This window comes from Psittacula echo (genome assembly GCF_963264785.1).
Source record: "Psittacula echo genome assembly, chromosome: 2".
NCBI classification, from domain to species: Eukaryota; Metazoa; Chordata; class Aves; order Psittaciformes; family Psittacidae; genus Psittacula; species Psittacula echo.
This window is the reverse complement of record NC_137737.1, coordinates 61,190,875-61,205,273: the sequence shown is the minus strand read 5'-3', so window position 1 is coordinate 61,205,273 and position 14,399 is coordinate 61,190,875. Positions and strand designations below refer to the sequence as shown.

General features: G+C 37.2%; 1 protein-coding gene across 1 annotated transcript in view; it reads left to right on the top strand.

Annotated features, from left to right (window-relative positions):
- Positions 1-6,255, top strand: part of TPPP (tubulin polymerization promoting protein) — a 35,244-nt gene extending 28,989 nt beyond the window's left edge. Inside the window, exon 3 of the mRNA XM_080609874.1 lies at positions 5,266-6,255. Coding sequence (XP_080466000.1) covers positions 5,266-5,460 — 195 coding nt within the window. The 3' untranslated portion in view covers positions 5,461-6,255. The remainder of the gene's footprint in view (positions 1-5,265) is intronic.
- Positions 6,256-14,399: the final 8,144 nt, after the last annotated feature.

Below are 14,399 nucleotides of genomic sequence, written 5' to 3'. Positions count from 1 at the left end.
ATGACTACTGGCAGATTCATCTAAACATATTAAGGAGGGAGTTGAAAGCATGATTACATGAGGCTTGTGGATAAGTACACTTTAGAGGCATTTGGAAATTTTTGTGTCATCTTATGTTTTGTGCTCTCTCTTTGGGGGAGGAGAAGAAGGGGAACAGAGTGATATATCTGTACTGAATGGCAGCCTGGGGAAACCAGAGCTTCCATAGAACGGTTGGACAGTTTACTTTCACATCAGATAATAAGGATTTTAGTGCATGTTGTCATAGAAGATTTACTTTTTTCTTTTTCTGTTTTGTTTTTTTTTTTTTTCTTCTCCTTCAGAATGTTGTAGAATTACAAAAATCCCTGCTTATAGTTGATGTGGTTGAGAAGGCTCGGCAGCCAAACATTGAAATCAAGTGAAATTTTGAGCTGCTTTCTAATCTGCAGCAGAAGGTGTATGGTTGCCTTGGTCACACAGGAAGAAAAACAACAGGCAAGTGTTAGGCATTAGTTGAGACATAGCTTTATTAGCTCATTTGATAGTCAACTGGTAATAGAATATACAGATCATATATCTTTAGCAGTTTACAATCAGACACATAAATGAAGTCTAAGGCCTTTTAGTTTCCCTCACTCCTATACAAAAGCTACAAGAGCAAGACTGAGGTTCTTCCTTTTCCTGTACCAAAAGCTGTGTGCTGTAAGTATGTTGAATGCATTTCTATACCTCCTGTGGAGCAAATACTTGCTTTGGTCATTGCTGTCTCTTAAAATGAAATCAGTGTATTCAACAGGGTACTTGACATAGAAATGTAGAATAATTTCAATTGGAAAGGTTCTGGGGTGATTTCATTCAACCTTCTGTTCATAGGAGGACTAACTTCAGAGCTAGATCAGATTATGCAATGCCCAGTTCAGTCAAATTTGCTGTAAGGGTGTTGCGGGTGGCAGGGCAGTACAGCAGTGACAGCACTGTGAAAGCTGGGTGATGGGTGCTCAGCATGATGGTGATGTGAGCAGGATTGTATTCTCACAAAAAAGCACCTTTTAGGGAAAGAGCAAGGAAGCCAGAGTGCAGCTCACAGAGTGCACCAAGTAAGACATAGCAGTTGTTGCATGATGTTATCATGAGATCTTTCTTATTATAGGAAGGATTTAGTAATCAGCGTAGCTTATGGTGACACAGAATTTCTAACAATTGGGATAGCTTTCCTATTACCTAAAATTGCAGTTACCTGCACTTTTCAGTCACCTGGACCTTCTGCAGACCAGGTAAAATTCTTAATAATCAGTGTGCAGTAGAATAATAATCTGGATGGTGACTTTAAAAATCACGTGAGTCAGTACATGAATCTCAGAAGAATAATAATTATGGAAGAAGTGCCATGATACTCTAGCCCAGGGTGAGGGTGCTTCCTCTTTCCTCTTCCATCATTATGTGAGCATTCCCTGCTTAATACCAGGATGTGTGAAAGCCTCAGCAGTCTGGCAGCTTATGCTGGATCAACTTCAAAAACCTTTTGGATAAAATGATGTATTTATACCTGTCAAGTTGGGGCATTGGACTATCCAGTTTCTATAACTTAGTGGATTCTGAAGGGGCTGCCAGGCAATCAGTATGCAAGAATTTTGGCTGCAGGAGACAGCAAGCTGCACATGCATAATGATCTTTATCTCTTCCTGTCCATTGTGTCCTGCCTACACATTGCCCTTGCTCTGACCTAATGGCACTGCTCCCAGCATACATTAGGCCTTAACGTAAGCTGTGTGTTAGCCAAAATCTGAGCAATAGTTGTGTGAGCAGTAGCAGGCAGCATCCCTGGCTGCTGAGGGGCATGACTTTTGCCATCCAGAATATCTCGTGCTGTTACACTTTCCTGTCACTGTCACCATATTCTGGCCACAGTGCTGTAGCAGGTGTCAGGAGCAATGGGTACCAGTCACAGATAGTTACTGGAGATTCCTCTTGTGGACAGTCGAGTCATGTATCTTCTGACCCCACCATATGTCTCAGGAGTTTTATTGTTTGCTGAGTGCGCAACCTGGGATTGTTGTAGATGGACTGCAAAGATTTGTCGAGCCTTCTAAGATTGACTTGTTCCTTGTCTTCCTCATGGGTACCAACAGTAGTGCTGCAAAGGTAACGTGTAGCTTATCAAGAGAGACTTCAGAAGTCTGGAGTGAGAGTGAAGGGCATGGAGCTCTGGTCTTGCCTTCCCAATCCTTACAGAGAGGAAGAGAGCTTGCATAGAAGTGGGCTACGCCTGGCTGTATGGCTTGTGTTGCAGAAGGGCTTTGGCTTCTTTAACCAGAGGAATGAGCACTACTGAGCCAGGGATAGAATAAATCTAACACAGGGGAGTAAGAGTGTCTTTGCAAGTAGGCTTGCAAATCTGCTGAGGAGAGTGTTAAACTGGTTATGGAAGCTTACCATAACCTGAAGAAGGAATGTCACATGGGGAGAGCAGGTGTGTCTACGTGACAAGCTTGATAAGGGAGGCAGCAGGACTTGGGGCCCATCTCAAATGCCTGTCCACAAAAGCAGGGGGAACAAGCAGGATAAATTAGTTGCAGAGCTATGACTTCACTGGGATTACGGAGGTGTAGTGAGACAGCTCTTCTGAAGTTGCTGCAATGGATGGATAGAGGCTTTTCAGAAAATACAGTGGGGAAAATGAGGAAGCGAAATTGTGATCTATGTAAAGGCTTAGCTTGACTGCATCTGGCTTCGCCTTGGGGCAGGGGATGCAGCAGAGCACAGACTAGCAAAGATGATGATATAGAAGGCTTCTAATACAGACCTACTGATCGTGAAGAGACCGGTAAAGCCTTGTTTAGGCAGTTGGAAAAAAAGCCTTGTAGTCTCTGGCCTTGGTACTCAAGTTAAAATGACCGCAAGTGATCCATAACGTTTCTAAAATGAATTAAAAAAAAAAAAAATTCTTAATGTGTATAATGAATGATTTGAGGAGATACTCTGGGCTTATTATTCACAATCAAATGGAAGAACTGGTTAAAGATGTAAGAGCTGAGACAGCCTTGGCTGCAGAAACCGGGTGACGGGGAGTTAGATCTGGCACAGGAAGGTTTAACTTACTAATTTCAGTTTGCTCCTGAAAGTGGTTGCCACTTAAAGTATTTTGGTGTAGCTCTAGCCAGACTACTAGTTGGTGAAAATTTTAGGTGCTATATTTAATGTTAGGACTTGCAGTGTTGTTACTGGAAACCACTCCTTTGAAAGTCATCACCCTGATTAATTAAAATGGTGTTACTTACTACTTTCTGGCTTTATTGAAGTGGGATTGCTTATTGCTTTCTTTTGTGCCTGTGTATCTCTGCATGCTTAAATGAAAAAATGTGAATAAAATCCACTTTTTTCATTGAAGCTTGATCTTTCCTCCTGACTTTCTACAGGTTTTCTTAATGCATGTGCACATATTCCCATTAATAATAAAATAAATTAATAAATAAAATCATTTTGGTATGGAGTCCTGGCATAATCCCAGAAAAGGAAAAACTGTCCCTTTGAGAATGTTTTTTCATTCCCCGTTTCACAGTCAGTTTTAAGTTTTCATTCTTTATAAGGGTCCTGGATTTTATCAGAAAAAAAAAAAATAAATATTAAAAACCTTACTAAGATGGCTAATTTTGGTGCTGATTCTGAAGGCTCCAAGAACATTTCACTTACATAAGCAAATCTCTATGGCAACCTTTTCTAGGAAGAAATGCTATTAGATACTAAAGTTTTATGGTTGAAGGAGCAAATGCAAAAAGCCATTCAGTTTCAGTGAGGAACTGGGGAAGGATGATTACATTTGCCAGAGTGTAGCCATGAAGACCATGGCTAAAATGTGTATCCTTCTGGTAAGGAGTAATATTGGCACCTTACCTACTGAGCATCCACTACCATTTTTGGCAGTGTAAGCATTCCCAACTGCTTTTCTACGCAGAAGTACTGTTACTGAGTTATTGGTATTTTGAAAAGCAGTGTTGTATCCTGAATAGCTAGCACCAATATTTGCAGATCTCCCATCAGAGTGTTGATATTGGTGAGTTAATTTAGCACGTGAATAATTTAAATTTACAGAACTGAAAAACCAATAGCTAAAAGCCACTGTATGCATGATTGTCTTGGTTTCAACTGGGATAGAGTCATTTTTCTTTCTACTATATGGATTTGGTTTTAATCTGAGAACAATGCTGATAACACCCCAACGTTTTAAGTGTTGGTAAGTAGCGCTTACCCTGATCAAGGACCTTTTCAGTCTCTCACGCTTTGCCAGTAAGAAGGGGCAGAAGAAGCTGGGAGGGAGCAGAAACAGGACACCTGACCCAAACTAGCCAAGGGGGTATTCCATACCACAGCACATCATGGCCAGTATATAAACCAGGGGGAGTTACCCAGAAGAGACTAATTGCTGTTCAGGCTGGGTTGGGTATCAGTCGGTTGGTGGTGAGCAATTGAATTGTGCATCACTGCTATTTAGTGTGTCTCTTTACTTTCCCATTTTAGTTTTAGATTCTCTCCCCTTGTTATTTCACTTAGCATTTTTATTATTAGTAGTAGTAATACTGTTATAGTGTACTTTAGTTATTAAACCGTACTTATCTCATCCTGTGAGTTTCACATTCTTTTGATTCTCCTCCCCATCCTGTCTGTGAGTGAGCAGCTTGGTGTTACTTTAGCTGCCAGCTGGGTTTAAACAATGACAGAGAGCTGTGTTACTTCGAAAGCCTGAGTCTCACCAATGAGCATTTATTTGGGCTGAGAATGGATAGAGTGGGAATGAAGTTTTTATTGAAAAATTTGTTTCCGAGAGCATTTGCGTCACTGTAATGAATCCTAGAGTTTAGAATAAATTTTTCTTTTGAAGCAATGAATTCTAGCTGTATTGGTTTGCCTTTTCTACATTGCTGGAGGCAGCTTTTATGCTTTAATTGTGATGTAATGGATTTTGAATATGGCTGCTCCTCATGACTTCTTCGTATCTTTGGTGCTTAGAACTTGATTATTAATCAAGAGTATCTCATATTGAAAGTCTTTTCCAGAAGTTTTTTGACATAACTTGGCCTATTTTGTTCTTGCCTATATGGTTATTGTCATTGTATGTAATGGCAAGAAACAAGCATTTTTTGTATACTTTTTGCTGAAAGTGAGTAGTTATTTACATAGTCTCCATCATTAGCCATTATTTAAGTGTCAGTAACATGTAAAAATATCTGTAGTAAGAATGATTGATTTCTGATGGATTTGTTTTGTTTCTTTTCTTTCTTCCAACAGAAAGCCATTTCATCTCCAACTGTATCACGCCTTACAGATACATCAAAATTCACTGGTTCTCACAAAGAGAGGTTTGATCCCAGTGGGAAAGGAAAAGGCAAAGCTGGCCGAGAAGATCTGGTGGATGATTCAGGATATGTATCTGGCTATAAGCATGCAGGCACATATGATCATAAAGTACAAGGAAGCAAGTAAGGTTGAGGGTTTACAACACAGAGAGAGAAAGAGATGGGGAAAGAGAATATATTTGTAAGAATGATGTAGATGAATCCCATATGTTTTGGTTATTGTGAATGCTTAAGACTATGTTGTCAAGAAGTCGTTTTCAGGAACTGGAACTGATTTCAACATCTGCTGAGCTACTTGCAACACAACGCCACTTCATTACATTCCTCATGTGTATATTGGCAAAAATAAACATATAGGTACAAAATTTACATAGTTTTGCTGAGCTTTAGACACACACAAAAAAAAAAAAAAAAAAACGGAAAAAAAACAAAAAACAAAACAAGAAAAAACCACCCACAAAATTTAAGAGCAGTTATATCCACACTTTGTCAATTTAAGCAAAAGATTTCAAACATTCCTAAATGTCTAGTTGCCCTGAGGATGTCAAAGAGAACCTCATGAAAAGAGGGTCTTTCATAGCAACCTTTCTGAAGAATATCCCATTATTTATGCAGTTTGATTGGACTACTGGGTTTGGGCTTTTTAAAAATGTCTTACATGGGGTATGGCACTTTCCTTAAAACATTCAACAATATGCTATTGGGAAGTAAGTGGTGGTAACATACAAGGTTCTAGCCTGTAAATGTCATATACCACTCATGAAAAACTGAAAAAAAAACCCGTCCCTATTTCTAGGACAATATAGGTTTTAAAGTATTTCATGTCCAACAGAAAGAGTGGAAAATACCAGCCCTTATTTTCCTCCTGTCTATAATTTGTGCTTGTTACTGTATGTACTGTAGCACAGTTCTGACTGGCTGGATTTGGATGGAGCTACTGTACTAACCTGAGAGACGAGGAACAACACATTACTAAGAAAGTCTATTAAAGCTTTTTGCAGCCTGTTTTCAAGTTTGCACTGCCTCACATTTGAAATGAAGGGGGCATTAAACTAATAATGCTTTAAAATAATTATTATTACTAAATACTGCCAATCAGATTGCTGTTAAGTGAATGTTATTATGCACATACATTGCCATATATTCCCTTTCAGGTATAACTTACGTGAAGAAAGTTTACAGCCCATTGAAATAAGGACATTTACAATTAATATCCATGTAATCAGGTGCAGTTTGCCCACAAGAATATACTATTATGACTGGGACACATTTTATGTTAGATTTGTTTGAAGCCAAGGGATTTGATTCTCTGTTCACTTTTGCTGCCTAACTTGGGAGTAATAATATTGGTGGGAATGGCTTTCCACTCCTATAGAAGGAAAACCGATTCCACAGGTTTAAGGTAAAAGCAGCTGAGTGTGAGCTGCCTGAAGGCCCAAAATGCCAAAACACCTTAATAGGAATAAAAATAACTCATTTTTCTTATTGGGTAAAAAGGAGAGAAAAGGCTGTTCCGATTTTCTGCAAGAGCTGAACACGTACACTAATGTATTACTCTGCTTCTCTAAAGTTATGAAAGATTTTCAGTATTCAAAAACAGCTTCTAGCAATTCTGCTTTGCTTTCCTTCAAAAAGAGCTCATGTGCTGATTTTCATGTGTAACTCTGAATAAAGGTTAATAAATTTATACCTCTCCCTCAACATATATCAGCATCCCACTCAGAATACATAAAATTTAGTGAGCACTGTGTGCTGCCCTGTGCCATGCAGGTCAACAATCTGTATTTGGTCAATGTCCAGAAACAGAGGATTGCTTTTCAGTCCTTAAACTGTTCGTGTTTTGTTTTTCTGACATAGAATGGTAGCTTCTATTCTTACTTTGCCTTCAATGACCCTTTGAGCCCATATATCAGCCTGAAACCAAAACAACAATAGCAAAGGCAAAGACTTCCTTGTGAACTTGGAGATTGTTTTTGTTTGTTTATAACTTATTTTGAGTTTTGTTTCGAGGAGGGAGGGAAGCTTGCCAAAAACTCAGCTCATGTTCCTGTAAAGATTTAAATGCCTTTCCCATAGTTGGCTCTGGTTACCTGGAAAGACTTTTTTTATGTATGTAAGGATGCTCAGGATGAGAAGCATCGAGCTTTGTGAAGCCTTTCCTAGAGTTACCCATTGTTCTTGATAAATTTCCATGGAATGAAGGATTATCAACTCCTGTGTTGCACTAGTGACCTGTCACACTCTGAGACAGAAGGTTGCATGTTGTGATATCAACAAATTATTCCAGCGTGGTAGTAAACTGCCTAAATATAGAGAACCTTCTTCCACATCACTGGTGCCTGTGCACCTAAAGAAGGCTCCAGATTAGACCTAGTTTTTATGAATAAAAAGGCTAAGCCTCTGACCTTTGATACGTGCTTCAGCTAAGTTACAGGCAAAACCAGTATCCCTGTTCTTCCCATTGGCTGTAAGACATGACTCATAACTCACTGATAATTGAAGAAATCTGGACCCAGCCTGAATGAAGGGTGAAGTCCAGTTTACTGCAGAGCCCTTTCAGCATACTGTTTGTTGCTAGCTAGCTGCCTTGTGCGGCACATCGAGTGACACTTAACATGACCTGCACAAGCAACAGGCTTTCTCAAGTATGCAAATGCTGAGTGTCAGTAATGCCAGACTGTTGATTGGGAAGGTTTAAAAGTATAATTAGGTTTTAAATTGCTAGTTCATAGGGTGAGGGAGACCAGTGCACTCATAGAAGGCATGCAAAGGATTGAGAGTGAGGACAGATCCAAGCTAACACTGACAAGGAATTGAGCTTCTATTTGTTTAGGAGAGGCTGGTAGAACTAGCTAGGGTTCTGCCAGAGTTTACTTGGCATTATTTGTACAGTATAAAATCCCTGCCATGTACCTAAGCACTACGTGTGGACCTGATGCAGAGTTTTTTGAAATATTTTCAGTTGTGTAGAAACTTTGGATCAGGACCTGAGAAGATGCTACAGATAGTAGTATTTCATGTTGAGGAACACACTTCCTCGTTTCTTCTTTGTTTCTACAGTTAGACAGTTTTAAAATTCTGTTGAACAGATGCATGAGAAGAGATCAGTCTAACATGACAGTGACAAATAGAAGTTGTGGCTGAAAAGTACTTTGGAAAGATTTTTTCCATTTTACTACATTTGGTGTGGAAGATAAAGGCTGTGAATAAAAGCACTATATGCAGCTGTGTATGAGGGGTTCAGTCAGCTATTTCAGCTCTTACTTTTGCACTAAGATCTGCAGCAAATTAACACCCTAAATACTAGCATGAATGTTAGCCGTAAGTTCTAGGCCTGCTTGGGAATGAGGCAAAGTACATTTTCTGGTTCATCTGCCATTCAGTGAACTCTCAGGACAGCAAGTACAGCTGGTACCTCAATGATGAGGGGAAGAGACAGCTCAGGAGGTGACCCATTTTCAAACTGAAGTGTTGTAGAACATGTGCTCTTCCTGTGCACCATACTCCAGACTATCTAAATGTCATGTGTGAAGTAAGGACATGGGCACCTAATAAGGTTTACAGTCATCTCCTTTTTTTTTTTTTTTTTTTTTTTTTTTTGGCATCTCAACTCATTACATCTAACTTTCCTGTCTGATTACCAGCATCTTATACTATGCAGCACTCTTCTACATGACATCTTCTGTAGAACCCTTCCTAATTATCTTTGCTTCCATGCTTTCATTACTGCTGAACATGCTACCGAAAGAAATATAATCAGAAAGTTCAGGTAGCTTTCAGCAATAACTGTCTTAAAGAACAAATTCAAATTATACTGTTCACTTAAAATCAAACCCTTAAATACTATGGCAGTACATAATCATATCTGTATCTCCACTTGAGGATTAATTTGACTATCAAAGCCTTTGGAAGACTGAGGACAAGAAATAAAAATCCTCACTGAGGAAAAATCCTCACGGAGGATGCAGAATTCAAATGGTTTTTATTATTAGTGCTTGCTTACTAATTCCCTCTAGTCAGTCCATGTGCTTTAGTTACTTGTTGAGAGTTTTGCAACATACTTCTCAATATGGAAATATCAGAAACAAAACTATTGTTCTGCTTTTTGTCTCTGTCAAAGCTATCACAAGAGAAGCAGGCATTAAAAAACATACTGTTTCAACAGTCCTATGTGAACAGTTATCATTAATTGTAATCAAATATTTGAACATTTGACAGTGGCCAAGATCTAGCCACTTTTGGGGTTTTTTTAGACCTACAGTATTTCTTGTCTCCTTTTCACTTTAGGGAAGGAAAGGGAGATTTCAGAAGTACTCACGTGTCACAACTTGTGTTTTTCATCAGCATAGGGATTGTCTCTCAAAGATATTTTGGATTGAAGTATGATATTTTCCATATATTTTACTGACTTTACCTAAATTAAAAATTTCTCTGACAACTTTTTTGCATTATAGAAAGCTTTGTTCATGAACTACCATTTCAATCATGCATATTTTCTCTCTGTTGGCTCAGGTAATATTTTTTATGGTAGCTGAAACTAGCCAGAACTAAAATGCAAATGACTGCTATGGGTTTGGCTTGCAAGTGATAGGTATCTGTAACCTATCTGTGAGGTATCTGTGCATCTATAAGCATCTGTAGGGAAAATCCTTATGTATCTTTCTCTAAAACCAAAACAATAGTTGTAATTGATAGGCTTTTTTCCTGAAGGCTTGACATAGTTATAAAATATATTTTAATTCTTTGTGCCTGCATGTATGATATTCAAAACATAACCCTGCCTTTCAGTGATGCATGTATTCTGCGGGTATGTGCCTGTCATCCATGAATGAGAATTCTGTTTGCACTGGCCAAGAAACAAGCCTTTTACCTTCATGATAGAGCAAATGTAATGTGTTGCACTAGTACATGTCTTCTTAACTGACTGTTAACGTGTGTGCCAAAATAACTGCACCTTTGTGTACATTGTTTGTAGTGTGACTATTATGATCTTGGCTCGTCTATTAGTTGGTAATAAGTAGTGTAATACACAAGACTTGTACAGGTTGGTTTGTGTGTGCACATACTCTTTGGATCCAGCTAAGTAATTAAACCATGTAGATGTTGATCCAAACCTCAAATCTTACTAGAGCCAAATTCTAGTCCTGCAGCCAATGCTGTTCAGCTTGGCCAGTTGGTGACACTGACATTCTCCCTCCATAGCATGAAGGTAAAGATCTAACGAGGCTTCTATGTTTTTACAAGTTTAACCTGTCCCTATTTCTAGGGGAAGTCCCTCTTCGGTGATTCTGACATAGACTTGATGTGACAAGAAGTGTTTCTTCATAGTGAGAAAGTAGGAGTGAGAGTGAAGGCAAGATTTCTTCTGAGTGCTCTCAAGAGACCATTTAAAATTATGCCTTGCATGGGCCGTATATTTTCCTTTGCCCCAGCTTTGTGAAACAAGTTGGCACTCACTATATATACATGCAGTTATTCATCATAAGTAGGTATAAAGTCATGGTGTATTGAGGTGGGAACAGGAAACATGACTGTTATACAATGCCTATGGACTTGAGTCTTACAGAGACTTTTATAAAATTAAATACCTGGAGAATAATGACAGATCTCAAACGTGTGTGAAATTCTCACAATCTGGAGTGCTCAGCTTGATACATGTATACCTCCTGTATTTGACTGCTGTATTTGGAGTGTTTGCCCATAAAATGGCATTTAGATATTCAGTTACTTGTTCTGTGCAACCCCAAATGCCCATTTGGCTTACCTAATATAAGGTGGGAATGATGGACCAGGATGTTTTTTTTAAGTCTTCAGAATCCTAAAACTAATGAGAGACCCTTAGTAGCATTAATGGTTGCCCATTAAACTCAAAAACAATGCTTTAAAAGATGTCGCAGCAAAGAATGGTGCTTCAGGTAGCTAAAGAAGCTATCCTGCAGATAGAAGCTTCACTTCTTAATTGTGCAAGTAACTTGTTTTTGCAGGGAGAAATAACTGTAATATATTGATATTTTTTCATGTTTTTCAAAATGCATATGGAAAAGGTGGATTTTAAAACAAGTTTAAGATGCAACTCTTTGTTGTCAGAAAAGATTTGAATTGGCTTGTTTTATTCAAACTAATTGATCATCAACTCAAGGTAATCTTTGGCAACAGTGAGCCTCATAATAAATGAAAGGAAAAAAAGCCCATCCTATTTGCTAGGTATTCGTGACAGACATTTGAAATACTGGTAGTCTGAAATTATTTTGGTTTGTAAATAAATTCTCTTTCATAATCATGCACATGTGCTTGCACACATGCACTACTTTGGGGCATATTTATGAGTGATAAGACTACAGAAGAGGCTTTTTTCCTTGTAATACCTTAGATTTGGAAATAGACATTGAAATGCCGAAGTGACTAACCCGATTTGGAAAAATGTTGAACACCTACGATATTCAAATCATTGCAGATAAATAGCCAATTAATCAATTTTCAAATATAGTTATACAGTGTCTCTTTTTGTTACTGTAAAGCTTACAGCACTGTATGAAGTGAGTTTTGTTGTAAGCATTTGTAAAGGTCTTAAAGATGAAGTTAGTGATAATTTACCCACCTTCAGTTTTCTTTATTCAAGATTTTTCTACTACTTGGCTCATTTTTCAAAACAGATCGTGAACACAAATAAAATTACCTTCAAGTTAATTAAAAATGTATCCCTAAAAGTACACTCATTCTTCATCCATCTTTACATTTTGATCAGGAGCTATAATATCAATGAGCAACAAAATAAGAAAAAAGATGGCAATTTGTATCCCCACAATGGTGAATTATGTTAAGATCTAGTTTACATCAGATGAATTTCTGTATGCTTGCATTTGCTCGTATGCATCTTGGTTTTAAACAAAATAATTAAATAATGTGAAATAATGCAGCCTGGGCTCTGTTAAATAAGGTTATATTAATGCAACTGAAATACTGTATGTCTGTAATACTCATGCTAAATATATACTAGCTCTTTACAAAGGCTTTCTGTAACATCAGTTAACCTACGGTCTCTGATGTTCTGTATAAAATCCTGTTGGCAAACTGCTTTTGTTAGCACTGTAGTGTATGAAATGGCAAGGTTATAGACAAAACAAGTTACGGACGCAACAAAAGTGTATTTGTGTTTATCTTTGTGCTGAATTCAGAATATAGAAGCTTTGCCAAACTACTGCAGCAGAGAAAATGTTTTGTATAATGCTTATAATACAAAGTAATTTGTCTTATATTCTGTAAAGCAGAGAAATCATCAATGTTTGATAAGTATATTGAAGTTTTAGCAAGGTTTTATGTTTCACAGATTTAAATATTAAGGAGAAATATATATTTATATAAAAGTATAATTTTTGAATGCTTGAGGTTGGATTTCTTCAGTCATGAACCATTTATTTATCCACATTATGCTTTATTCCTTTGCTAGCTTGTTTATCTGTCCATGCTGTTCCAACAACTATTTCTAATTTGGTTTAGATGGTTTGATTTTTTATTTGCACAAATATGAATGTGCATGCTGTCTGGACCTGATCATAAAGTGTAGAGGCAAAACTGTTCTGTCTTTGATTACCCAGAGCACTAATAAATATTTACTCATTAAATAGTTGTAATGCAGAGATAGGTCTTGACATAGTCTTCCTTGGATCACTGTGCAGTATGATAAAAACTTTCAGTGAATTTTACTGTTTCTTGTTCCTATTTTCATTTGTCTTTCATCAACCAGGAAGCTGCTGTGTGCTAATAATTACCTGCAATATTTATAATTGCAGGCATTGCAAACATTAACATTCAGCTGTACTAGCCTACTGTGTTCACTGTGAAATTTTCAACATGGTAAAAATTATACATGATCATTTAACCTTACAAGTTTACTTTTTTCATCACTAATTTAACATTGAAACCTTTTTTGGTTTTGTTGGGTTTTGTTTGGGTTTGTTTTTTTTTTTGTCATTATTGCAAATGAACTTGAGCATAGCATTGCTTAATCTTAACTATAATAGATAGACATATCCTAAGCAAAGATTTTTTAACCACTTGATGAAGGGGCCAGGCACCATCCAGCGCAAAGCACGCTGAGCAAAATCTTATCCCCACTGCAGTCAGTGCCAAAATTCTAACTGGTGTTAACAAAAACAGAACCATTGTTACCAAGGGGTTAATATGCTTAGTAACCGCGACAAGAGGTTATGGGGGAGCACAACAGTGATTCTCTATTTCCATATCTTTGTTTCTGTTAATTTAAAACTACTACTATTCAATCTTTAAAGTAAGTAAAAGAAACTTGAAGGGGGGATCATATACTACTAGTTTGTATTAGTTTTTTTCAGGAAAAGGAAACAAATTTATATATATATATATGCTATATATTTTTACACTGTTTATTAATGCTAGAAAGTATTAAATGTATCACTTTATCAGTGTGAATGTTAAAGTAATGACAATGTTATGGATGTTTTAAACCTTTTAGAGTTGTCTTGTTAAATTCTAAATCCACATTAACAATGGAAAAGCTGCTTTGTCTGCAACATTATTGATGGTGTTTTAGGGAAAAAGTTCTAGTACAGCAGTTGTTCAATTAGCACTGTAAAAGCTTGGCTTGAAAAATCTGTAGTGAAATTCATATTGTAAACACCATTTTTTAAAGCATAGCTTCTCATAAAGTACGTTACTGCTGTTACTGACTGTGTAAGATTTTATCTTTAGTTGGTAAAGTGATCAATAAATGTGTTACTACATCAGTTCCTGGATTTTTTGAAGTAAATGGTATTTGCTGATAAAATTTGTTACCAACAGTTATTTTATACTTTAGATGTTAAGCAAATTCTTAATGAATGTATAAATTACATAAAATACTCTCTGAACCACCCCCCTCTGATTCTGAGTAGAATATATTTCTTCTTCACCATTTATTTAGCTAGTTGTAATAATGAATAAAGCTGACCATTAACATTGTGCGAACTCTAGTATGATCCATGATGATGATCCACTAATTGAGATCTGTCAGTAATGAAACCATTTATCTTAACTAATTACTTAATATATATC